Source organism: Mobula birostris, chromosome 10 (genome assembly GCF_030028105.1).
Source record: "Mobula birostris isolate sMobBir1 chromosome 10, sMobBir1.hap1, whole genome shotgun sequence".
Classification (NCBI taxonomy): Eukaryota; Metazoa; Chordata; class Chondrichthyes; order Myliobatiformes; family Myliobatidae; genus Mobula; species Mobula birostris.
The window spans coordinates 4,832,214-4,858,644 of NC_092379.1; the positions used below are offsets into that span (position 1 = coordinate 4,832,214).

The 26,431-nt window shown below is 47.9% G+C and overlaps 1 protein-coding gene across 1 annotated transcript in view; it reads right to left on the bottom strand.

Annotated features, from left to right (window-relative positions):
• prkd2 (protein kinase D2) overlaps positions 1–26,431 on the bottom strand; it is a 158,016-nt gene that overhangs the window by 11,463 nt on the left and 120,122 nt on the right. The window contains exons 7-15 of the mRNA XM_072269841.1: positions 25,017–25,182; positions 24,616–24,739; positions 21,932–22,009; positions 17,578–17,854; positions 12,690–12,742; positions 11,879–11,951; positions 6,795–6,901; positions 5,978–6,139; positions 888–986 (exon numbers count right to left, since the gene is read on the bottom strand). Of these exons, the coding sequence (XP_072125942.1) occupies positions 888–986; positions 5,978–6,139; positions 6,795–6,901; positions 11,879–11,951; positions 12,690–12,742; positions 17,578–17,854; positions 21,932–22,009; positions 24,616–24,739; positions 25,017–25,182 (1,139 nt within the window). The remainder of the gene's footprint in view (positions 1–887; positions 987–5,977; positions 6,140–6,794; positions 6,902–11,878; positions 11,952–12,689; positions 12,743–17,577; positions 17,855–21,931; positions 22,010–24,615; positions 24,740–25,016; positions 25,183–26,431) is intronic.

Here is a 26,431-nt window from a genome sequence, read left to right on the forward strand (position 1 = left end):
TCTTTATAGCTCTACAACACCCCCACCCCCCTGCGTTTGCTTGCCTTGGTCCTGATTGGCTACCCCTTCAGCTGACCTTTGAATTCCATTGGACATTTCTTTGGCTCTTTGGGACTCGTAGATGGCATCTATTTTGATATGTTTGCTTTCTCTCCTGATAACTCTGTAAAGAGATCGAAATAGGTGCCATCTATGAACCCCTAAAAGCCAAAGAAACACCAGCCAATAGAATTCAAAGGTCAACTGAAGGGGTAGCCAATCAGGACAGAGGTAAGCAAACAGGGCCTATATAAACGTGAGCACTCCTAGAGAGAAACTCCAACAACTACCTGGGCGACCAATATTCACCATCATCCTCATAAATACACATAAATAAGAAACAGGGCAACCATTTTCCATAAAAATGTCCGTAACTATTGTTACTCGTTCATTAAGCAGTAATAACCTCTGCTCAAAATTACAGGAGAAAGATTAGTTCTTTTAGAAGATTATTATTGCGTACATTCTCAACGAGTTTCGCCACACCCGCATTATGGAATGGTGCAGGTTGCTGGTTCACTCCAGTTATAAACTGGTATCACAAGTTTCAACAGCCCTACCATTTAGCCTGGGCGTTACCCTGGCTACCTAACCCAACCGGGCTTCAGACTCCATTTCTCCCCTGGGCCTCCCGACGGTTATTCAACTCACAGAGGGAGTTCGTCTAGCACCCACTGATTCTTCTACAGCCAAACGCCCGGCCGACAAATACTCCGAGGGCCACTCGACTCCGGTATTGAGTGGATAGAGTGCCCGGTTTTTGGGTGGAAGGATTGGAACCAAACCAGTCTGAGGAACCCAAGATGGAGCAGTGATAAGCCGCCATCTTGGTCACCGTGGCTACCCACCTGGGGAAAGGGATCGGCCGATGCCAGAAGCACATTCTCCGGCTTGAGGTCGCAGTGAACGATGTTCTTGAAGTGCAGGTGGCGGAGAGCAACCAAGATCTGTGGGAGTGAGAGGTACCGCCTTGTTAAAGAGCTGCTTCAAGGAGTCAAGGTATAATGGGGAGAGAGAGAGATAGAGATAGAGAGAGATAGAGATAGAGATAGAGATAGAGATAGAGATAGAGATAGAGATAGAGATAGAGATAGAGATAGAGATAGAGATAGAGATAGAGATAGAGATAGAGAGATAGAGATAGAGATAGAGATAGAGATAGAGATAGAGATAGAGATAGAGATAGAGAGAGAGAGAGAGATAGAGATAGAGAGAGAGAGAGAGAGAGAGAGAGAGAGAGAGAGAGAGAGAGAGAGAGAGAGAGAGAGAGAGAGAGAGAGAGAGAGAGAGAGAGAGAGAGAGAGAGAGAGAGAGAGAGAGAGAGAGAGAGAGAGAGAGAGAGAGAGAGAGAGAGAGAGAGAGAGAGAGAGAGAGCGCGCGCGCGCGCGAGCGAGCATGGGATTTAATGTGGAAATACAAAACCCTGGGAGCGACCAGATCAAACATCCTGCTTCTCAGCTCACAGGCGAAAAGATGCTGGAGGAACTCAGCAAGTAGCACTGGTGACCTTAAGATGCAGGAGCAGAATTAGGCCATTCAGCCCATCGAGTCTGCTGCACCATTCCATCATGGCTGATTTATTTTCCCTCTCAGCCCCAATCTCCTGCCTTCTCCCTGATAAAAATCTGGCACCCTGACTAATCAAGAACCTATCAATCTCTAAATATACCCAATGATTTGGTCTCCATCGCCATCTGTGGCAATAAATTCCACAGATTCACCACCCTCTGGCCAAGCAAATTCCTCATCTCTTTTCTTTTGCTTTCTGAGGCCGTGCACTGCCACTACTGGGAGGAGGGAGGGAAGGAATTGTGTCACCTTTGGGAGGAGGGAGGGAAGGAATTGTGTCACCTTTGGGAGGAGGGAGGGAAGGAATTGTGTCACCTTTGGGAGGAGGGAGGGAAGGAATTGTGTCACCTTTGGGAGGAGGGAGGGAAGGAATTGTGTCACCTTTGGGAGGAGGGAGGGAAGGAATTGTGTCACCTTTGGGAGGAGGGAGGGAAGGAATTGTGTCACCTTTGGGAGGAGGGAGGGAAGGAATTGTGTCAGCATCGGATGAAAGAAACTGTCGGTGTTTTGGGTTGAAAAGCTGTATCAAGGTTGAGAGAGGAGAGGCAGGATGGCCAGCAGAGAGGAGGAGGAGGAGGAGAATGGTGAGAAAGGATTCTGAGGTGATTGGGATCTGAGATGACAGGAGGGCAGTGCCAAGTTTGGGAAATGGGTGGAGCAGGAGATTAAGATGGTGGCATCTTTGGTCAAAGGTCACCAAACCTCTACATAGGCATCTCTTCGGGGCTTGCTTCCGCCCCAGAGTTTCGGGTTTGGGGGTGGGGGGGGCGGGAGCGGGATTCCACAGAGGCCGCTTCCGTCGCAGGTGAGGCGGGGTGAGGAGGCGCGTAGAACAAGAGTTGGCGCTCTCTGATAATCGCGTGCTTCTTCGCCCACTTTCAATATCTTGGCCAGGAGGCTGCGGAGTTAACGAACTCTCTCAGAGAAACTTAGGGAACATCCTCAGATCTTTCCATTGCCCACCAGCTCAGGATGGAGTCTGCTTCCAGTGTCTGATATAGAGCATACGAACAACAGAATCGGCCCAGTGTAACCAAGAATAAGCAGAGGAGAGGTGGGGCGGAATCTACTGAATATTGAAAGGCCTAGATAGAGGACACAGTCCAGCAGAGGCACAAACCCATGATCCCCTGGGATTGATGGCTGCCCTCAACTAGATAGAGTGGGTATGGAGAGAATGTTTCCTATAGTGTGAAAGTCTGGGATCAGAGGCCACAGCCTTAGAATAGAAGTGTGCAGAACAGAGGTGAGGAGGAATTTCTTTAGCCAGAGGATAAAGGTCAAGAGGCCAAGTATACTTAAAGGGGAAGGTTGATAGGTTCTTGATTAGTCAGGGTGTCAAAGGTTACCAGGAGAATGGGGTTGAGAGAGATAATAAATCAGCCATGATAGAATGGTGGAGCAGACTCGATGGGCCGAATGGCCTTGTCTAATGCTCTTGTACAATGTGTTGATGTTGGCCTGTGAGAGGGCAATAATGTTGCTTTGCTTCCCTGCCGGATCTTTGAAGGATTGCGTGAAATCTGAATTGGTGACATCTCATAATCCGCTTTTTGCAGCAGCTCAGCACAGGACATAAAAATGATTGTAAATTAAACAAATATCTACACAAATACAGCAAAAGAGGACCAAGGACGAAGTGTCCGTGGCTTCATGGCCCTTCTGAAGTATGATGGAGGAGGAGAAGAAACTGCTCCTAAAGCTTTCAAAGTGCATTTATTATCAACGCAAACACGAGGGAATCTGAAGATGCTGGAATTTCGAGCAACGCACATCAAAGTTGCTGGTGAACGCAGCAGGCCAGGCAGCATCTCTAGGAAGAGGTACAGTCGACGTTTCGGGCCGAGACCCTTCGTCAGTCCCGAAACGTCGACTGTACTTCTTCCTAGAGGTGCTGCCTGGCCTGCTGCGTTCACCAGCAACTTTTGTGTGTGTTGCTTTTATTATCAAAGTATGTACACTGTATGCAGCCTTCAGATTCGTCTCCTCGCTGGCAGACACAAAACAAAGAAACCCAAAAGAACCCCGTTATAAAAAAGACCAACAAGGACCCAATGCCCAGAGAAAGAGAGAGGAGGGAGAAATGCGCCTGGATTTGGTGCTTATTGTGTTTGGTTTGTTAGCATTTGGTGTTGTCTTCCGAACAATGTAGGCATGCTATGTTGACACTAGAAAGTGTAGCTACCCCACCACCACATCCCCGAGTGTGTTGGCTGGTTGTTAACACAAACGATACACTTCACTGTATGCTTCGACGTGCAAGTGCGAGGCATTGCACTTCAGTAGGACCAACCATGGTGAGTCTTACACAGAGAATGATAGGACACTGAAGAGTGCAGTAGAACAAAGGGATACAGGTACATAATTCACTGAAGTGGTGTCACAGGTAGATAGGGTCATAAAAAAAGCTTTCGGCACATTGGCCTTCATAAATCAAGGTACTGAGTACGGGAGTTGCGATGTTATATTGAAGTTGTACAAGACACTGGTGAGGCATAATTTGGAGTACTGTGTGCAGTTTTGGTCACCTACCGACAGGAAAGATGTCAGTAAGGTTGAAAGAGTTCAGAGAAAATTTACAAGGACGTTGCCAGGTCTGGAGGAAAAATTGAATAGGTTAGGACTTTATTCCTTGGAACGTAGGAGCCTGAGAGGAGGTTTTACGGAGGTAAAGTTATGTGGGGCACAGACAGGGTAGATACAAGTAGGTTTTTTCTACCGAGGTTGGGTGGGACGACAACTGGAGTTCATGGTTTGAGGGTGAAAGGTGAAAAGTTTAAGAGGAACATGGGGGAAACTTCTTCACTCAGAAGGTGATGAGAGTGTGGAACCAGCTGCCAGCACAAGTGGTGCATGCAAGCTCGATTTCAACGTTTAAGAGAAGTTTGGAAGGGAGGGGTAGAGGGCTATGGTCCTGGTGCAGGTCAATGGGAGTAGACAAGCTATAAGTGGTTCGGCATGGACTAGATGAGCTGAAGGGCCTGTTTCTGCACTTTTCTATGACTCTAGGAGACAAATCTGAATCAGGCTCCTGCACCTCCTCCTTGATGGCTCTAATGAGAAGAGGGAATGTCCTGGATGGTTAGGATCCTTCATTGTAGATGCCGAGAGTTTTGAAGTTCCTGTTTTGATTAACAAGTTTTGGGAGTACTTAACAGAGTGGGGGCGGTGTAGAGTAGACCTCAGACTGTGCAGGCAGAACGAAGATGATGCTAACAGTGAGTCGGCAAATTCATGGCAGATGCAACTTAATGTGGATAAATGTGAGGTTATCCACTTTGGTGGCGAGAACAGGAAAACAGATTATTATCTGAATGGTGGCCGATTAGGAAAAGGGGAGGTGCAACGAGACCTGGGTGTCATTATACACCAGTCATTGAAAGTGGGCATGCAGGTACAGCAGGCGGTGAAAAAGGCGAATGGTATGCTGGCATTTATAGCAAGAGGATTCGAGTACAGGAGCAGGGAGGTACTACTGCAGTTGTACAAGGCCTTGGTGAGACCACACCTGGAGTATTGTGTGCAGTTTTGGTCCCCTGATCTGAGGAAAGACATCCTTGCCATTGAGGGAGTACAAAGAAGGTTCACCAGATCCTGGGATGGCAGGACTTTCATATGATGAAAGACTGGATTGGCTAGGCTTATACTCACTGGAATTTAGAAGATTAAGGGGGGATCTTATTGAACCGTATAAAATCCTAAAGGGATTGGACAGGCTAGATGCAAAAAGATTGTTCCCGATGTTGGGGAAGTCCAGAACGAGGGGTCACAGTTTGAGGATAAAGGGGAAGCCTTTTAGGACCGAGATGAGGAAAAACTTCTTCACACAGAGAGTGGTGAATCTGTGGAATTCTCTGCCACAGGAAACAGTTGAGGCCAGTTCATTGGCTATATTTAAGAGGGAGTTAGATATGGCCCTTGTGGCTAAAGGGATCAGGGGGTATGGGGGGGAAGGCTGGTACAGGGTTCTGAGTTGGATGATCAGCCATGATCATACTGAATGGCGATGCAGGCTCGAAGGGCCAAATGGCCTACTCCTGCACCTATTTTCTATGTTTCTATGTTTATCACCGTTGTCTGTATTTTGCCCCTGAAATAGTGAGGCAGAATCATGACAGTGGTGAGTGTAACACATTACGGAACCAGTGACTGGGGTTCATTTCCCGCCGCTGTCTGCGAGGAGTTTGTACGCTCTCCCCGTGACCGCACTGGTTTCCCTGGGTGCTCCAGTTTCCTCCCAGAGTCCAAAGACATACCGGTTGGCAGGCGAATTGGTCACGTGACGTAATTGGGCGACATGGGCTCGTTGGGGCGGAAGGGCCTTAAACCGTGCTGACTCCCTCGACAACTGACAGGAAGGGCCAGTTACCTGTGTGATCATGAACTTGGTGATCCTCTCTGGCAGTCGCCCCTTCTCACTGGACAGGATCATCTCCAGCATGTCTCCGTGCAGCTTCTCCATGACGACAAAGACCTTCTCGGGCGTCTCGAACATGCATTCCAGGTTGACCACTCCGGAGTGACACAGGCCCTGCAGGAGGAGGAGGAGAAAGGCATCAGTCAGACCACACTTGGGAGTACTAGGAGCAGCTTTGGGCCCCTTACCTAACGAGCTTCACGAGAAGGTCTCGGCAACAAAAGGGTTACTGTGTGAGGAGTGTTTGATGGCTCTGGGCCTGTACTCACAGGAGTTTAGAACAACGAGGTGGGGGATCTCATTGCAACCTATCGAATATTGCAAGACTTAGATAGGATGGATGTGGAGAGGATGTTTCCTATAGTGGGGGAGTCTAGTACCACAGAGCACGATCTCAGAATACTAGACCCTTTAGAAAAGCGATGAGGAGGAATTTCTTCAGCCAGAGAGTGGTGAATCTGTGGAAATCATTGCCACAAATGGCTGTGAAGGCCATTGGGTATGTTTAAAGCAGAGGTTTATTTCTTGATTAGTAAGGGTATCAAAGGTAACGGGGATAAGGCTGGAGAATGGGGTTGGGAAGGTTAATAAATCAGCCATGATAGAACAGTGCAGAAGACTCGATGGGCCGAATTCCCTAATTCTGCTCTGGTACCTTATGGCCTCACGTATAGTGCAGGCACCCTACCCCCCCGTCAACACGCCACCGCCCATCTCGATGAGGGAGGGTTTACGGCGGGACCGGGCGACCCGCTCGCGCTCAGCTGACCTGAAGGATGGCCACCTCGTTGCGGAGCTGGCTCTCCTGTTTCGTCGGGAATCGCAGCTTGTCGATCACCTTGATGGCCACGTCCCGGCTGGACTCTCGGTGCTTGCCTGGAAATGAAGGGCAAAGGCATCAACCTGAGAAGGGAGGCCACTCAGCCCATCGGGCCCCGTGCTAGCTCTTTGCAAGACTCATCCAATGTACTGGAGTCCCATCACCATAACAGACCGTGTCCTGTTGACAATTTATGTTCTGTCCATATATTAATACCACCTCCTTGCTCATTCTCCTAAGCGGGTGCTCGATTCAAAATTCAAGTTCATTTATCAAACATATATCAAAACATACAGTACTGTGCAAACTTCTAAGGCACATATCTGTAGCAAGGGTGGCTAAAACTTTTGCATGGTACTGTAGTAATTTTATGTATTGCACTGTACTGCTGCCACAAAAAAAAAACAAATTTCATGATGTGTGAGTGATGATAAACCTGCTTCTGATCTGGGTCTCTCTTGTGGACTGAGAGTGGGAGGGGACAGGGAGAGGGGAATCATGGTTGGGAAATGGGGAAGGGAGAGGGGAGGGAGCAGGAAGCACCAGAGAGACTTTCTGTAATGATCAATAAACCAATTGTTTGGAATCAAATTGCCTTGCCTGGTGTCTCAGGGCTGGGTGTGTCTGCAAACGCACCTGCCCCTACCCCTGGCACTCCTTCTCCGCCACTTGTCCCACACCCCTCCCGTGGCGCTCCCAACATCTTCTGCTCCCGCCAGATTTACAAACTTGCTTTCCACTCCACCTTGACAAATACAGCACTGTGCAAAAGTCTTATCACATCTATATAGTCAGGGTGCCTAAGACTTTTGGGTGGGACTGCAGTGAAATGCATCATTAGCGTTAACGAGCAAGACACCCAAGGCAGTGCTGGGGGCAGCCCGCAAGTGTCACCAACATCGCGTACCCACAATGCTCAGCAGGACAACTCAGAACACAACGGCAGCAGAACAAGCCCCATTCCTCCCTCCCACTCACGCGCACACACCCTCCCTTAACCCCAGCCGACTCAGATTCACGTCTTCAGGCACTGGGCTCCAACCCGCACAGACTCGATTCCAGACAACGGACCTCGACCTCTGGACTTCTGTTTCGACCTTTGGGCCTCGATCCCAGGACGGTCTGCATAGACTCAATGGGCCAAATGGCCTGTTTTCCATGAATCTATGACCTTTCCCTTCAATTACTTAGCCAATTCCCTCTTGAAAAGAAACCACAAATCGTATCCCCTCCCTCCTTCAACTCAAGAGATCTCTGAGCTATCTTTGACAGAGGACATCTGAAAAGATGTCCAGACACTATATTGGAAACACACAGGAACTCCCAGGTACGAAAACACGAGGAAATCTGCAGATGCTGGAATTTCAAGCAACACACATCAAAGTTGCTGGTGAACGCAGCAGGCCAGGCAGCATCTCTAGGAAGAGGTACAGTCGACGTTTCAGGCCGAGACCCTTCGTCAGGACTAACTGAAAGAAGAGCTAGTAAGAGATTTGGAAGTGGGAGGGGGAGGGGGAGATCTGAAATGATAGGAGAAGACAGGAGGGGGAGGGGATGGAGCCAAGAGCTGGACAGGTGATTGGCAAAAGGGATACAAGAGGATCATGGGACGGGAGGCCCAGGGAGAAGGAAAAGGGGGAGGGGGGAAGCCCAGAGGATGGGCAAGGAGTATAGTGAGAGGGACAGAGGGAGAAAAAGGAGAGAGAGAGAGAAAGAATGTGTGTATATAAATAAATAAATAATGGATGGGGTACGAGGGGGAGGTGGGGCATTAGCGGAAGTTTGAGAAGTCAACGTTCATGCCATCAGGTTGGAGGCTCAGGTCTTTTGGCCTCAGTACCAGTGGTGCTGGTGTGGGATCACCAATACCTTTGAATAGAAAATCCTACAAAAGGTAGTGGATTCAGCCCAGCACATCATGGATAAAACCCTCCCAACCATCGAGCACATCTACAAGAAATACTGTTGCAGGAGAACAGCATCCGTCATCAGAGATTCCCACCACCCAGGCCACGCTCTTTTCTCGCTGCTGCCATCAGGTAGAAGGTATGAGAGACTCAGGACATGCACCAACAGGTTCAGGAACGGTTACTACCCCTCAATCACCAGGCTCTTGAACAAAAGGGGATAACTACACTCACTTGCCCATCCACTGAGATGTTCCCACAGTGAATGATCTCACTTTAAGGACTCCTTATCTCATGTTCTCGTTATTTATTGCTATTTATTTATATTTGCACTTGCACAGTTTGTTGTCTTCTGCACTCTTGTTGGTCTTTCATAGATCCTGTTTACAGTTACTATTCTATAGGTTTGTTGAGTATGCCCAGAGGAAATGTATGTCAGGGTTGTATGTGGTGATATGTATACACTTCTGATGATAAAATTTCCTTTGAACTTTGGTGCTGCACCAACTCCTGGACCCATGCCAGCTTTCATCTCGATGGGGCAACAGTAGGAGGTGGTGGAAGAGCTGGGTGAGGTTCTGGTCACATTTCAGCAGAGTCCTGCAAGAAAAATGCTCAGGCCACATCGGACTCCCATAGGGATGAGCTTAATTGGTCGCACAAACGTTGAAACATACCCGGAAAGGCGTTGGTTTGTGTCAGTGACCAACACTGTCTGGGGATATGTTGGGGTCAGCCCAGAGGTGCCACCATGCTTCCAGTGCCAGCGTACATAGAGTCATAGAGAAGTTCAGCACAGAAACAGGCCTTTTGGCCCATCTAGTCCATGCTGAACCATTTAAACTGCCTACACCCATCGACCTGCACCAGCCCTCCATACCCCTACCATCCATGTAATATCCAAACTTCTCTTAAACATTGAAATCGAGCTCACGTGCACCACTTGTGCTGGCAGCTCATTCCACACTCTCACCACCCTCTGAGTGAAGTTTCCCCTCATGTTCCCTTTAAACTTTCAACCTTTCACCCTTAACCCAAGCTTCCAGGGTGCATACAGAGGAATCACTGAGGGCTGTTCCTCCTCCTGCTCGTGGATTGGGCAGCATCTGGTTGGGCAATTGTCTTTGTGGAGCCATTAACTCTGGGCTTTTATTGGATTCTTCCCTCCCTGCCTTGGAATAATCCTCCGTATTCCCTTTCAAGATTTCAGGGTATAGGGGCCTTCCCTTCCTCGGCAGAGGATGGTGCTCGGAGAGGCTGTGTCAGAGGGGCTGGTTGGGGGTTCGGAGTTTTCGGACGGACTCAGAGTCGGCTGCGGTCGGGTGCTTCCAATGGTGCTGCATCGGCAAGTTGGCGGTGCTTGGAGGTTCACGGCAGGGAGAGTTTCTCCCTTCTGCCGCCTGCGTGAGATGATGAGTCGATCGGGACTTTGAGACTTTTTTTTTTACCATGCCCATGGTCTGCTCTTTATCAAATTATGGTATTGCTTTGCACTGTTGTAACTATATGTTATAATTATGTGGTTTTGTCAGTTTTAGTCTTGGTTTGTCCTGTGTTTTCTTGTGATATCATTCTGGAGGAACGTTGTATCATGTTTTAATGCATGCATTTCTAAATGACAATAAACGAGGACCGAGTGTCCTCATAATCTAATCTAAACTAAATCTAACCCATAGTTAGTCAGTGGAAAAAGCCTGTCTATACTCCTCATAATTTTGTATACCTTTATCAAATCGCCTCTCAGTCTTCTACATTCTGAGGAATAAAGTCCTAACCTTTTCAATCTTTCCCTATAACTCAGATGCTGAGGATGTTCTACGAGTCTGTGGTGGCCAGTGCTATCATGTTTGCTGTTGTGTGCTGGGGCAGCAGGCTGAGGGTAGCAGAAACTAACAGAATCAACAAACTCATCTGTAAGGCCAGTGATGTTGTGGGGATGGAACTGGACTCTCTGACGGTGGTGTCTGAAAAGAGGATGCTGTCTAAGTTGCATGCCATCTTGTACAATGTCTCCCATCCACTACATAATGTACTGGGTGGGCACAGGAGTACATTCAGCCAGAGACTCATTCCACCGAGATGCAACACAGAGCGTCATAGGAAGTCATTCCTGCCGGTGGCCATCAAACTTTACAACTCCTCCCTTGGAGGGTCAGACACCCTGAGCCAATAGGCTGGTCCTGGACTTACTTCCTGGCTTAATTTACATATTGATATTTAACTATTTATGGTTTTATTACTATTTAATTAATTATGGTGCAACTGTAACGAAAACTAATTTCCCTTGGGATCAATAAAGTATGACTATGACTATGATTCAGGAACAGTTTCTTCCCCTCTGCCATCCAATTTCTGAATGGACATTGAATCCATGAACACTACCTCACTACTTTTTTATTCCTATTTTTGCACTGCTTACTTAATTTTACTTTTATAAATACATATACACTTCTTACTGTAATTTTTATTACTATGTATTTCAAAGTACTGCTGCCACATAACAACAAGTTTCACAAGAAACGTCAGAGATATTAAACCTGATTTTGATTCTGAATAAAGTGCAGAAGTCAGAGCAAAACAGCAGTGCAGGTAAGCAATTAATAACTTTATTTATATCGCACCTTTCCTACTTTAAGGTGCAGGCTCATAGATGGCAAGGACACGTAAATCAGGTTGGGTTGAGTTGTTCTCCGATCTTGGCAATTTGCTTGCAGACGTTTCATCACCATACGGGAAGACGTCGTCAGTGTACAATTAACAGCACACTGACAATGTCTCCTGCAGGGTGACAAAATGTTTGCAAGCAAATTGGGAAGATCAGAGAACAACTCAACCCAACCATCGACCACCTGAGCTAAAATAACCTTCCAAATTATTTCCAAGGTGTATCAATAAAGTCATAAAAATATAACACAAATTCAAACAATTTTACATAATTAAACATAAACAAAGGCAAACATTATATAAAATGACATGTAGTGCAATAAAGCAAATTATATAATCAGCATCGACAAGCATTAAATTAAGCGCAAGACCATAAGCTGAGCAGATAACACCAGGCTGATGGGCCCCAGCTGAGCCTCTGTACTTCTGCCCTGTTATACTGTAAGTTGAAAGTTTACCCACCTCCATAAACTATACCAAACTGTCCAGATCCAAGAACCTCATCTGCAAAGATCTGGTAGACGGTGGCAATGTCCTAGTGAGAGAGAAACGGAGAGAGTGACCTGAGATACATGACAGATCAGATTGAGATGAGGCTGAGAGGTACCTGTGTACAGATATTGCCCCAATCTGGAGGGCACTGAAGAGGCCAAACATCTGGGTATGGGTGGCACCCGGTCAATGGAACAGGGACAGCACGGGTTAGATACAGAGTGAAGCTCCCTCTACACCGTCCCATCACACACTCCCAGGACAGGGACAGCACGGGTTAGATACAGAGTGAAGCTCCCTCTACACCGTCCCATCACACACTCCCAGGACAGGGACAACACAGGTTAGATACAGAGTGAAGCTCCCTCTACACTGTCCCATCACACACTCCCAGGACAGGGACAGTACGGGTTAGATACAGAGTGAATCTCCCTCTACACTGTCCCATCACACTCTCCCAGGACACGGACAGCACGGGTTAGATACAGAGTGAAGCTCCCTCTACACTGTCCCATCACACTCTCCCAGGACAGAGAAAGGAGGGGTTAGATACAGAGTGAAGCTTCCTCTACACTATCCCATCACACTCTGCATTGGTTAACTATAGGGTGATGCTCCTCCTAAACATCCCCCTCCTGTACCTTCAGTGAAATTGGACACAGGCCTCTGCAGAACGAGTGAGGCACTGCTTCTCCCCCTCCCCCTCCTACCGACGTTGGACTATTAGTTGAGGATGAAGGGTGTGGCCTGGAGCTGAATTTGTATCGCTGACTTCACTCACCACGTTCTCCTGGATCTGGCTGTTGGCCATGGAGAATGTGACAGAAGCTTGTCCTGCAGACCAAAAAAAATAGGAGTCAAAAAACACACACACACAAACACATACACACACACACACAAACATCGTGGATATAGGAGCAGAAATGGATTATTCGCTTCATCAAGTCTGCTCCACCATTCAATCATGGCTGAAGTTTACAATCCCATCTCCCTGTAGCCTGAATCCCTTTAACCAAACATGTACCAACCGTCTCCACCCATCCCCCTCTACACCAGGGATTCCACTCCCTTCTTTTATGCCATGGACCCCTACCATTATCCGAGGGGACAGTGGACCCCAATTTAGGATCCCCTGCTCTAAGCTCTTTGCATCCATATACTTGTTCACGTACTCCCAGCAGTTACTTTACCGTGCATCTCCTGTCACTAATAAAGTGGCCACTGAGTGTATGTTCCTGGTCTTCTGCTGCTGTAGCCCATCTACATCAAGGTTCAATATGTTGTGCGTTCAGAGACACTCTTCTGCACACCACTGTTGTAACATGTGGTTATTTGAGTTACTGTTGCCTTCAACCAGACTGACCATTCTCCTCTGATCTCTCTCATTAACAAAGCTTTTTCACCCACGGAACTGTCACTCACCGGGTTTTTTTTTTTGTTTTTCATGCTAACTCTAGAAACCGTTGTGTGTGAAAATCCCAGGAGGTCAGCAGTTTCTGAGATACTCAAACCACCCCATCTGGCACCAACGATCATTCCATGGTCAAAGTCACTTAGATCACATTTCTTCCCCATTCTGATGTTTGGTGTGAACAACAACTGAACCTCTTGACCATGCCTGCGTGCTTTTATGCATTGAGATGCTGCCACGTGATTGGCTGATTAGATATTTGCATTAATGAGCAGGTGTACAGGTGTACCTAACAGTGTGGCCATTGAGTGTACTTCATAAATGTATCTAACACATCTGCCTCAACTAACTCCATCGCTCTCATGTGGCAAAATAATCAAAGGGTTAATAATTAATAATTGGAGTGGGTGGGTAATGCATGAGGAGCTGTGGGATTGATAGGTAACTGTACTAGTAGCTAGTAATGAGCTGACGGGCTGAGTGTGTCACAAATGTTCCGGCACTGAGGGAGCAATTCCCTTGTGCTTCCAGTAGGTGGTGCCACTACGCTACGCTTCCAAACCAGAACATGAAGGTATTTAACATACATGGGTCCCGTACCTCATCCTCGTTTTGCTAACAGGAATTTTCCCGGGTAGAGTTAACAGATCACCACCCTTGCCTCCCATCCTGAGACGTCGGCTGTTTATTCCTCTCCACAGGTGCTGCCTGACCCAAAATGTGTTGCTCGGATTTCCAGCATCTGCAGACTTTCTCTTGTTTGCTGCCTGACCTGCTGAGTTCCTCCAGCATTTTGTGTGCGTTGCTCTGGATTTCCAGCCTCTGCAGAATCTCTTGTGTTTTCAGTAGAGGGGATCTGTCCCTGCTGGTCGATGGTTCAGTAATAAGGGGAGGAAGTTTTTCTCTACGGTTACCGCAACGCTTTGACAGCTCGGGGAATTCCAGTGTTTGGAGTTCAACTCTGGCACCGTTTTGTAAGGGGTCTCTGTCTGTGCTCCCCATGGAGTCTCCTCCCACAATCCAAAGATGTCCTGGGTAGGTTAACTGGTCATTGTAAATTGTGCCACAGTCAGGTTAGGGTTAATCGGGGTTGTGGGGTCGCTGGGGTGACGTGGCTCGAAGGGGCCTACTCCGCACTGTATCGCTAAATAATTAACGAAGCGGAGCAGGAGGGAAGACTTCTCATCCAAAAGTCATTGGTGTCTGGAACACTCTGCCAAGAGGTATGGCGGGAGCCGGTTTCAATAATAACACAAGAGAGCAGACGCTGGAATCCGGAGCAACACACAAAAAGGCCGAGGAAATCAGGCGGCACGGTAGCGTAGTGGTTAGCACAACGGTTTACAGTACAGGGTTCAAGTCCCGCCACTGCCTGTAAGGAGTCTGTATGTTTTCCCCGTGACCATGTGGGTTTCCTCCCACTGTCCAAAGTTGGTAGGTTGATTGTAAATTGTCCCGGATTAGGCTGGGATTAAGTCGGGGTATTGCTGGGTGCCATGGCTCACAGGGTGGGAAGGGCCTATTCTGCACTGTATCCTAGCAGAAAAGAAACACTCACAGGTCAGGCAGCACACGTGGCAGGATGGTTGGGGGTGGGGGAGGAATGAACAGTCAACGTTTGGAGCTGAGACCCCTCAGCTGAACTGACGAAGGGCCTCAAACTGAGCTGTTGCTGCCCATTTCTACACTTTGCCAAAAGGAACTAGACTAAGGTTTTGGCAACAGAGATCTGCTTGGGTATAACATCAAAACCTGCCCTACCCCAACAATAGCCGATGCAAGGCCGAAGCATGTTTCTCTCATACCTGCTCCTGACCTTTGGATGCATTGGAGGACCCCACTCATTAACCTGTCTTTATTTATGCAGCACTGGGCTTTGGCGCTTTTATCTCCGTGCCACACAGGGTCCGTTCTGACCCAGCTTGGAGGACATTTTAGTTATGATTCCCAGCAAGGAGTCAAACTCCAGTGGATCCCTGGGAAGTGAAACTAGGATAGAACTGGGATGTCAAAATGGCAACTTGCTAAGTTGCTGTAGCCTTTCCGGGTCCAACATATGTTGTAAGTATTTGTCTTAAGTGTTTTTCTTATGATTGCAAGCCTCTGTTGGACATCAACAGAAAATACTGTAAATCCAGTTCTTACATAAAAATGCACCTCGCACTTTATGTCAACCTGTCAAGCTTCAGGCCATCAGCAGGTCAGCAATCAATGGAAAGGAGCACACAGTCGAAGTTGTGGGCCGAGACCCTCCCTCCCTCGTTATAGAGAGGGGTCCTCGACTCATGTCCAATCCTGATGAAGGGTCTTGGCCCGAAACGGCGACTGTTTACACTTTTCCACAGGTGCTGCCTGGCCTGCTGAGTTCCTCCAGCATTTTGTGTGTGTGTGTGTGTGTGTGTGTGTGTGTGTGTGTGTGTGTGTGTGTGTCTGTATGTGCGTGCGTGTCTGTGTGTGCGTGCATGCGTGTGTGTGTGTGTGTGTGTGTGTCTGTGTGTGCGTGCATGTGTGTCTCTGTGTGTGTGTGAGAGTGCATGTGTGTGTCTGTGTGAGTGTATGTGTGTGTGAATGTGTCTGTGTGTGTGTGTCTGAGTGTGAGTGTGAGTGTGAGTGCGAGTCTGAGTGTGAGTGTTGCTCTGGACTTGCAGCGTCTGCCGATTTTCTCTTGCTTCTGATCTTCGGGCCGTGACACTCAGGGACTTGTGACTAATCGTATTTTGTGACCGTACGTGCTGGACCGTAATGATATGCGCTGTGTGTGATATATGCATTGTGTTCCACCCCTCGGCCCCAGAGGGACAATGTTTCGTTTAGCCGTATACTTGTATGGTTGAATGACAACAACCTTGAACTTGAATTTTCACAGTGGCACCATAGGGAGCATTGTAGGACAGGGGGACGTACAGTCCTAGGCAGATAGATATCTGGGCTGCCTAAGACCTTTGCACAGTACTGTAGTAACTTTATGTATTGCACTGTACTGTTCCATGATGCATGTGAGTGATGATAAACCTGATTCTGATCTGGGTCTCTATTGTGGACTGAGAGTGGGAAAGGGGCAGGGAGAGGGGAATCATGTTTGGGAAAAGGGGAAGAGAGAGGGGAGGGAGTGGGAAGAACCAGAGAGACATTCTGTAATCATCAATAAACCAATTGCTTGGAATCAATTGAGCTTGCCTGCTATCTCAGGGCTGGGTGTGTCCGTCCCTCCTGATTGGTTAGTCATCAACCAATCAAGTTTTTGCTGTTCCACCGTTTACAATCAAATTCCTGTTCTTACTTAGAGCGAGACCTTTATCTTTGTTAACATTCTTTTCCTCTAGTTTTATTTCAATGGCTTCCTTCACCAGGAGATCCCAAAAGCCATTGGCGCGGCACAGTAGTTTTATGCTGTCAAGGCCAATCCTATGGCCATTGCGAATGCAATGTTCTGTTCCTGCCAATTTCTCCAGGTAACCAAACGGCACACCTCCTGTGCTCCCTGATTCGGGTTTCCACCCTGCGTTATACGGAGAAATTCGCAGTAGCAGAACGTCCATTCACAATGGCCATAGGATTGACTCTGACAGCACAAAACTACTGTGCCGCGCCAATGACTTTTGGGATCTCCTGGTGAAGGAAGTCATTGAAATAAAACTAGGGGAAAAGAATTTTAACAAAGATGAAGGTCTCGCTCTAAGTGAGAACTACAATTTGAATGTACACGAGGTGGGACAGTGGCAACTTGATTGGGTGAGGACTAACCCATCAGGAGGGATGGACGACGGGGGTATAAACACCACCGGACTAGACATGCCCAGATCATCATCCCTGATGAGGGTGGCAGAGTTTGTCATTGAAACGTCAGTTAAATTCCGTACCTGTACCCAGCTGGAAGTCCGAGAAGAGGTTGCTGTGCTATCGTGCTTTACACCCTGGCTCGGAGAAACATTCTCTAGTTTGATGGTGTACATCTATATAGTTAAATGACTATAAACTTGACTTAGGAAAGGCTTAGAGGGATTTGGGCTAAATGCAGGTAACTGGGACCAGATGAGATGGGCATCTCAGTTGGCATGAATGAGGTAGGTCTGTTTCTGTGTGGTATGATTCTGTGGGTCTAAGAATAGGGTTGGGAACTTGGCTGCACCTTCAGTAACCTGGTTCTGTGGGATTGAACATCTTGATGTTTGGTGAAACTTGGTGCAGGGGGGTGGGGTTGAGACTCAGTGAGAGGGTAGCGCTCGAGACAGAAGAGTAGGCCAGGAAGGGTACATACTGCGCGGTGCGTGTCCCGGGGCATTGGCCGTATCCTGGAAGATGACTGGCTTCAAGGCCTGCCGGATGGCATTCTCCCAGGCCTTGGCCTCCTCGAGAGCTGCTGCCGGGCCGCTCTGGCTCCCGGAGTTTGGCTGTGGGAAGGGAGGGGCTCTCTCGCCGACGAAGTAGATGACACTGCTGGTCCGGATCTCGAAGCAGGGTGGGTTCCCTCCGTGGGCAACGGAGCCGACGCTGTCTGTGGATTCCACGGAGAGCACCTCGGAGAGTGGGATCTCCTGAGTGGACAGGGGCGATGGATGGAAAGCCATTAGGTATAAAATGCCTGGGTTTCCCTCACCCCTCAGTTAACTAAAGCCAGCACCTGCCCTACCAAACGCCCAGGGGGTGCAGAGTGAAGTTCCCTCACACACTTGGCACGATCTTCCTAACCCTCGGCAACTTTTATTGAAGGCATTTTCTACCTGCACGGCTTGGTACGGCCGCTGCTCCGCCCATGAACACAGCAAACTGCAGAGAGTTATGGACAGAGCTCAGCGTATCACAGAAACCAACCTCCCCTCCATGGACTCTGCCCGCACTCGCTTCTGCCAGCCAGCATCACCAAAGACCCCTCCCACACCTCATTTCCTCTTTTCTTTCTCCTCCTATTGGGCAGAAGGTACAAAAACCTGAAAATATCTACCACCAGGCTGAAGCACAGCTTCCACCCTGCTGTTATAGGTCTGGTGAGACACCCTTTTAACCTCATAACCTACCTCACTATATTCTTGCACCTTGTCGTCCACCTGCATTGCACTTTCCCTGTACCTGTTACCATTTATTCTGCGTTCTGCTATCGTTTCAGCTTGTTCTACCTCAACGCTCTATGTGTAATCATCTGATCTGTAGGAACAGAATGGAAGACAAGCTTTTCACTGTATCTTGGAACATCTGACAATAATAATCCAGTCCTTTCTATCGTCTCTTCCTCCCGCCTGAAATTCTGCCGTTATCCACTCGCTACGCCTCCATCTCGTTCCATGGACTCGGCCTACACTTCCAGCTGCCTCGGTAACACAGCCGGCATAATCAAAGATCTCACCCCGCCCCCCAACAGACTTTCTCTCTTCTCCCCGCCACCCCCACCCCCCCAGCTCCCATCAGTAGGAAGAGACAAAAGTCTGTACGCAGGTACCACCAGGCTTCCACCTCGCAGCTGAAAGACCATGACATCACTCCCTCGTGCGCCAATTTCTTCTTTCAAAGCAAGGGTTATTGTCAGAGAACAATTTATGTCACCTGTAGCGATTACTTTAAAGCAAACCAAAACCCCCTCAGAGACAAAGAATAGGGGCCAGGAAGGGGAGGGGGGGGGGGTTGACAATGTACGACATGCTTCAAAGAAACAAAATTCATCCAAGAAACCTTGTTCGATCCTTTATTAAGAAACCAGCAAAGACGAACAATTTTGTAACGTTAAAAACTAATGAAACTAAAACTAACGAAATAAGCGATCTAAGCGTATTCAAACGTACTTAAGTGTTAGCGATCTTAGCTTATTTGAACGCATTAAGTCATGCGTAACTAAACGTCCTTAAACGGTCAATATCAGAGTATCATTCCCCCGGCCTAACCCCTGCTCTAACCTGACTAAAACAGAACTAACGACCGAGCACGAAAGGTTACCGTAACCGTACTCCGCACAAGTTACCCATAATAAACATGCAACGTTAAATGCAATAGATACACTTTATACTTTATTGTCACCAAACTATTGATACTAGAGCGTACAATCATCACAGCGATATTTGATTCTGCGCTTCCTGCTCCCTGGAGTACAAATCGATAGTAAATATTAAAAATTTAAATTATAAATCATAAATAGAAAATAGAAAAGGGCAAGTAAGGTAGTGCAAAAAAAAACCGAGAGGCAGGTCCGGATATTTGGAGGGTACGGCCCAGCTTTCATTCGTAAGGCCGGTGATGTTGTGGGGATGGAACTGGACTCTCTCACGGTGGTGTCTGAAAAGAGGATTCTGTCCAAGTTGCATGCCATCTTGGACAATGTCTCCCATCCACTACATAATGTACTGGTTGGGCACGGGAGTACATTCAGCCAGAGACTCATTCCACCGAGACGCAACACAGAGCGTCATAGGAAGTCATTCCTGCCTGTGGCCATCAAACTTTACAACTCCTCCCTTGGAGGGTCAGACACCCTGAGCCAATAGGCTGGTCCTGGACTTATTTCCTGGCATAATTAATTTACATATAACTATTTATGGTTTTAGTACTAATTAATTATTTATGGCGCAACTGTAACGAAAACCAATTTCCCCCGGGATCAATAAAGTATGACTATGACCATGACTAGATCCGGGTCCTGCATCACAATATTCTACCTCGAGATTCATTTATGTTACTAGTCCTCACAATTTACCTGGTTATGATTCTGCACCTTATCATTTACCTGCACTGCACCTTATCTGTAGCTGTTACACTTTATTCTGCGTTTGTTACTGTATTTTGTGTGCGAGAGAGGCGTTTTGTGGGTTTGATACTATTGTGGCTGTTTCTTTGCGAGGGAGGGGGGTTAAAGGTTTATGGTACTCCAGCTGTCACTTTCCACGTGAAAATCTGGCAGTTATAAGTACGAGGGAAGGGGTTCGGGGGTTTGGGGTTTGATGTTTTAGCTTCCAATTTCCGGATGAGCAATCGGTTAGCTTTTGTGTGTGAGAGAGGGGGTTAGGGGTTAGGGGTTTGGTGGTCCAGCTGTTGTTTTCCGGGTGGGCAGCCTGTTTGTTTTTGTGTAAGGGAGGGGTTTGTGGGTTTGGGGTCTGGTGTTCCAGCTGTCATCTTCTGGGTGGAGCGATCTGGTAATTTTTTTTTGTGCGAAGGAGGGGAATGGGGGTTTGGGGTTTAGTGTTCCAGTTGCTGGTTTCTGGGTGAGCGGTTTATATGTGAGGGAGGGGGTGGGGCTTGGGGTACGCGAGTTTCATTTCTTTTTCATGTGTGGGGGGGCGGTGGTTGATGTCTTTTCTTTCAACAGCCCTCATGTTTTTTTTCTGCATTTCATGGCTATCTGGAGAAGACGAATATCAGAGTTGTATTGCACATACACACGTTAACAATAAAGTGAACCTTTGAACCTTGCTCTACCCCATTGCACTGAGTAGCCAACTGAACTTTTCATTGTAATTTGGTACATGTGACCATAAGATATAGGAGCAGAATTAGGCTATTCGGCCCATCGAATCTACTACGCCATTCCATCATGACAGATTTATAATCCCTCTCAATCTTATTCTCCCACCTTCTCCCCATTGCCTTTGATGCCCTTTCTAATCAAGAACTTAACAACCTCTGCTTTAAATATACCCAATGACTTGGATTCCACAGCCGCCTGTTGTGATGAATTCCACAGATTCATCACCCTCTGGCTAAAGAAATTCCTCCTCATCTCCGTTCAAAAGGGACACCCTTCTATTCCAAGACTGTGCCTCCTAGCCCTAGACTCTCCCGCTATAGAAAACATCCTCTCCACGCCCACTTCATCGAGGTCTTTCGACATTCGATAGGTTTCAGTCAGATTCTTCTAAGCTTCAGCAAGTGCAGGCCCAGGGCCATCAAATGCTCCTCACACAGTACTGTGCTAAACTCTTAAGGACCCTGGAGTTTTTATACGGTTTCAGAGGGTACGGCCTACACAGAACCCTGATCTCAACCTCATCAAGGCGGTCTGGGATTACCTGGAGACACAGGAGCAAGCAAGACAGCCAAAGTCTGCTGAAGAACTGTGGCAAGTTCTCCAAGATGCTTGCAACAACCTACCAGCCGATTTTCCTTATAGAACTGCACGACAGTCAATTGGTGCAGTTTTAAACGCAAAGGGTGGTCAAACCAAATATTGATTTGATTTACTTTTTTATTGTTTACTGCTCTTTATAGATGCAACACAGAGCGTCATAGGAAGTCATTCCTGCCTGTGGCCATCAAACTTTACAACTCCTCCCTTGGAGGGTCAGACACCCTGAGCCAATAGGCTGGTTCTGGACTTATTTCCTGGCATAATTTACATATTATTATTTAATTATTTATGGTTTTATATTGCTATATTTATACTCTATTCTTGGTTGGTGCAACTGTAACAAAACCCAATTTCCCTCGGGATCAATAAAGTATATCTATCTATCTATCTAACTACAGTAACTTTTTGATACTTCGAAACTTTTCATTTCATTATTTTGAAAGCACCTTCACTTTACAGAATTTTTTTTTTAACGTGTCGAAGACTTTACATAGTACTGAACCTCCTCTGACCCCTCTCACCTTGACAATAATAAACCAATTCAATTCCAGTGAGGATGCGGTACCTTATAATACTTGTTGCCCGTGTCGTTGTGGAAGAGCGTGATGCATTTCCAGTCCAGCCTCCAAAAGTGCCTCTTCCTCTGGAAGGGAAGATTTTGAGGATCAGCGGCAGAACAGGGGAGAAAGATTCATTCTGAGATTCAAAGCAAGGTACGGTCAAAGATCAAGCCACGATTCAGATTCAGAGCAAGTCTCCATAGTATCCAGGTCACCTTCAAGGAGCGATGCCTCAAAAAGGCGGCGTCCATCATTAAGGACCCCCACCACCCAGGTCATGCCCTCTCCTCACTGCTACCGTCAGGGAGGACGTACAGGAGTTTGAAGACACACAGTCGGTGATTCAGGAACAGCTCCTTCCCCTCTGCCACCCGATTACTGAGTGGACACGGAACCCATGAACCTCACTACTTTTTAATTTCTATTTTTTGCACTAGTTATTTAACTATTTAATATACATACTTACTGTAATTCACAGTTTTTTCTATAATTATGTATGGCATTGCACTGCTACCACAAAGACAACGAATTTCACAACATATGTCGGAGATATTAAACCTGATTCTGATTCAAGACCATAAGATATAGGAGCAGAATTAGGCCATTTGGCCCATCGAGTCTACTCCACCATTTCATATGAAAATCTATGGAATTCCAACTACCAGCAGGGTAAAGGGAGCCAATAGTAGAAACTCATCTGATGGGAGTAACTCACAATGGATGGATCCAAGGGAATTGCAACATGGTATGAATGCGAAAGGGTGGGTCAGTAGGAATTCCCCCGATGGGTAAGAGAGCTTTGGAAGCACTGGGGAACTGTCCAACCGGCCAGGGTGAGACAGGGGAGATTCTCTGCAACTCCATTACGCTGGTTTGAATGAAAAGAGAGAACTGCTTCCAACGTGAAGAAATGGAGGGGAGGTAGATGCACTGAATTTCCTCCATGAAGGGGCACCGGCCAGCGTAACCCTGCCTTTGGAATGCGGGGAGGAAACGGGAACTCCCAAAGCAAACACACGCGGTCACGAGGAGAAGATCCAAACCCCTTACGGACAACGGCAGCGACCTCGGTGGAATTCCCACAGATTGTAAGTTCTCCCCGCGATCGCAGGGGCCCCGGTTTCCTCCCACATTCCAAATATGTTCGGGTTAGTCAGTTAATTGGCCACATGGTGAAAACCGGGGGCGGGGGGGTCTTGTTGTGCCGGAAGGGCTTGCTAAAGTAACTAAAAAATAAACGGGGGACATTTACAAAGACAGGTGTGTAAAAAGGGCCTGAAGGATCACTGGGGACCCGAGTCATCCCAACCACAAACTGTTCCAGCTGCTGCCATCCGGGAAACGGTACCGCAGCATAAAAGCCAGGACCAACAGGCTCCGGGACAGCTTCTTCCACCAGGCTATCAGACAGATTAATTCACACTGACACAACTGTATTTCTGTGTTATATTGACAGTCCTGTTGTACATACTATTCATTACTAATTACTATAAATTGCACATTTAGACGGAGACATAACGTAAAGATTTTTACTCCTCGTGTATAGGAAGGACGTAAGTAATAAAGTCAATTCAATTCAGTGCGTTAAGACTTGACCCAGTTAGAGATACGTTGACGTGTTAAATGGAACCGAGTGAACCAGCGTACGGTTGCAACCTATGAAATGGACCGAGAAGCAACGGGTGACGCATTGGCGCAGTGGCCAGCCCCGCTGCCTCACAACTCCAAGGTCATGGGTTCGATTCCGACGTCGGGTGCTGTCCGCGTGGAATTTGGGAGTTCCGTCCGAGACCGTGTGGGCTTCACCCCGGGAACTCTAGTCTTCTCCCACATGGTAGGCCTACTGTGAACTGCCTCTCAATGTCGGTGAATGGAGCGAGATGTGAGAGGGAATGAGTTAGACATCCCTACGGTGAAAGGAGGCCTTGCTCTATCACAGCTGGGTTATCTTCTGAAACAACAGAGGTTAGAGGTCACTACACACTGACAAACCCACTGGCAGTAAAGATGGTCTCATGCAGGGATCACATTCTGGTATCACATTCTCCACAAACGGTCCAGGATTATAAGTTGCAAGAAAGAACATTTTTAAAACGTAAAAGACAAGATCTAGAGGGTGATGGGAGGCGGGGGGGGGGGGGGTGGTGTGCGGCTGACAGAGAGGCAAACTGTGTAACATACAGTACTGTGCAAAAGTCTTTGGTACAGTACTGTATTTGTCAACGTGGAGTGGAGAGCGAGTTTGTAAATCTGGCGGGAGCAAAGGAAGCTGGGAATGGTGAGGGTGGGGCGCCTGGAGAGGGGTGTGGGACAGGTGGCAGAGAAGGAGTGTCAGGGACGGGTGCAGCCTCTCTGAGCCCTGAGACACCAGGCAGGGTCATTTGATTCAAAACAATTGGTTTATTGATCATTACAGAATGCCCTCTCCCTTCCCCTTTTCCCAACCATGATTCCCCTCTCCCTGTCCCCTTCCCACTCTCAGTCCACAATAGAGACCCAGATCAGAATCAGGTTATCATCACTCACACACATCATGAAATTTGCTTTTTCTCCTGTGGCAGCAGTACAGTGCAATACGTAAGATTACTGCAGTACTGTGCAAAAGTCTTAGGTGTCCTGGCTATATATATGTGCCGAAGACATTTGCACAGTACTGAAAGATCCAAGAGCTGAGCTTTGTCTTCTTTACCAGAGCATCCCTGTTACTGTAGTGAACCAGCCAGCCCTCCTTCACCGTCATGCTAGACTTCCGCTTGGTCTGTTTCACCGACTGCACCACCCTCATCAGAGGAATGTTGGAGGCCATGGGGTCACTGACAAGAGAGAGAGAAGGAGAGGAGTGAGTCGTGATGCTATACGGAAAGGCTGAACAGGTTAGGGCTTTTCTGCGACTCCAAATAAACCTACAGCCACCACCCTCTGAGTGAAGACGATCCCACCTCAGGTTCCTCTTGAATATTTCACCTGTCACCCTTAACCCATGACCTCTAGTTCAGGTCTGATCCAAACTCAAAGCGAGCTCATGCAAAGTGCAGAGCGAGCGTAACCTCCCCTCGTCCTTTCCACCCCCCCCAACCCCCCGCCGCGCACCTCAGCATCCTACTGGGGCCGTCCTCTCCCTGGAAACCGTTTTCTGTGCTGCCGGAGCTGGTGGTCGCCTCGTCAGAGTCGTCGGCCGTGACGGCCTTGTCTCCGTCTGGGTACTCGCTCACGTCCTCCATGTTGACGTCCATGTCGGCCCCTGGGCTGAGGAGGTCTGCAAGGCGAGAGGGGTTCAGGCGTCACACATTCCCGAAGCAAGGCGGAGACGGAAAGAACCGTACGTGGGGGGGGGGGGACATGAAGGGAGAGCCACAACCGTGTGTGCAGTTCTGGTCACCTACGTTCCTACAGGACAGATAGAGTGCAGAGAAAAACTACATGGATGTGGCCTGGGCTTGAGGACCTGAGTTGTAAGGAAAGTTTGAATAGGTTAAGACTTTATACCCTGAGGCGTAGGAGAACGAGAGGAGATTTGATAGAGGGATACCAATTTATGAGGGATATAGATAGGGTAAATGCAAGCACATCTCATCCTTCCGAGCTCCAGTGAGTATCGGCCTACAGACATCATCGACATCCTCATCACGTGCCACACCGTACGACGTGGGCATTCAGGGTCTTTGTTCTCGGAAAATTTTTCTACAGAACTGGTTTGCCATTGAATTACTCTGGGCAGTGTCTTTACAAGACGGGTGACACGGCACATAATGATGATGTCATATGACACGGCACATAATGATGATGTGTCATGTTGTATGACGCAGGTGACTGATTGTTTCTGGCAAACTTTTCTACAGAAGTGCTTTGCCATCGCCTTCTTCTGGGCAGTGTCTTTACAAGACGGGTGACCCCAGCCATTATCAATACTCTTCAGAGATTGTCTGCCTGGTGTCAGTGGTCACATAACCAGGACTTGTGATCTGCACCGGCTGCTCGTACAACCATCCACCACCTGCCCCCATGGCTTCACATGACCCTGATCGGGGGCTGAGCAGGTGCCACACCTTGACCAAGGGTGACCTGCAGGGTAGCAGAGGGAAGGAGCGCCTTACACCTCCTTTCCACTCTGGGTTATAGGTAGGGTAAATGCAAGTAGGTTTCATCCCTCAACGTCATTGAGTATAGGCCCAGAGACATCATCATTGTCTGCCATGTTTTATGATGTCATCATTATGTGCCGTGTTGTATGACATCATCATTATGTGCCGTGTTGTATGACGTGGGCAATCACGGTCAATGACAGTGATTGTTCTTGGCAAAGTTTTCCACAGAAGTGGTTTGCCATTGCCTTCTTCTGGGCAGTGTCTTTACAAGACGAGTGACCCCTCCCCGCCTCCAGCCATTATCAATACTCTTCAGGGATTGTCTGCCTGGTGTCAGTGGTCGCATAACCAGGACTCGTGATCTGCACCGGCTGCTCATACGACCATCCCCTTTGGTGGAGACATATCTCCACCCCGCCA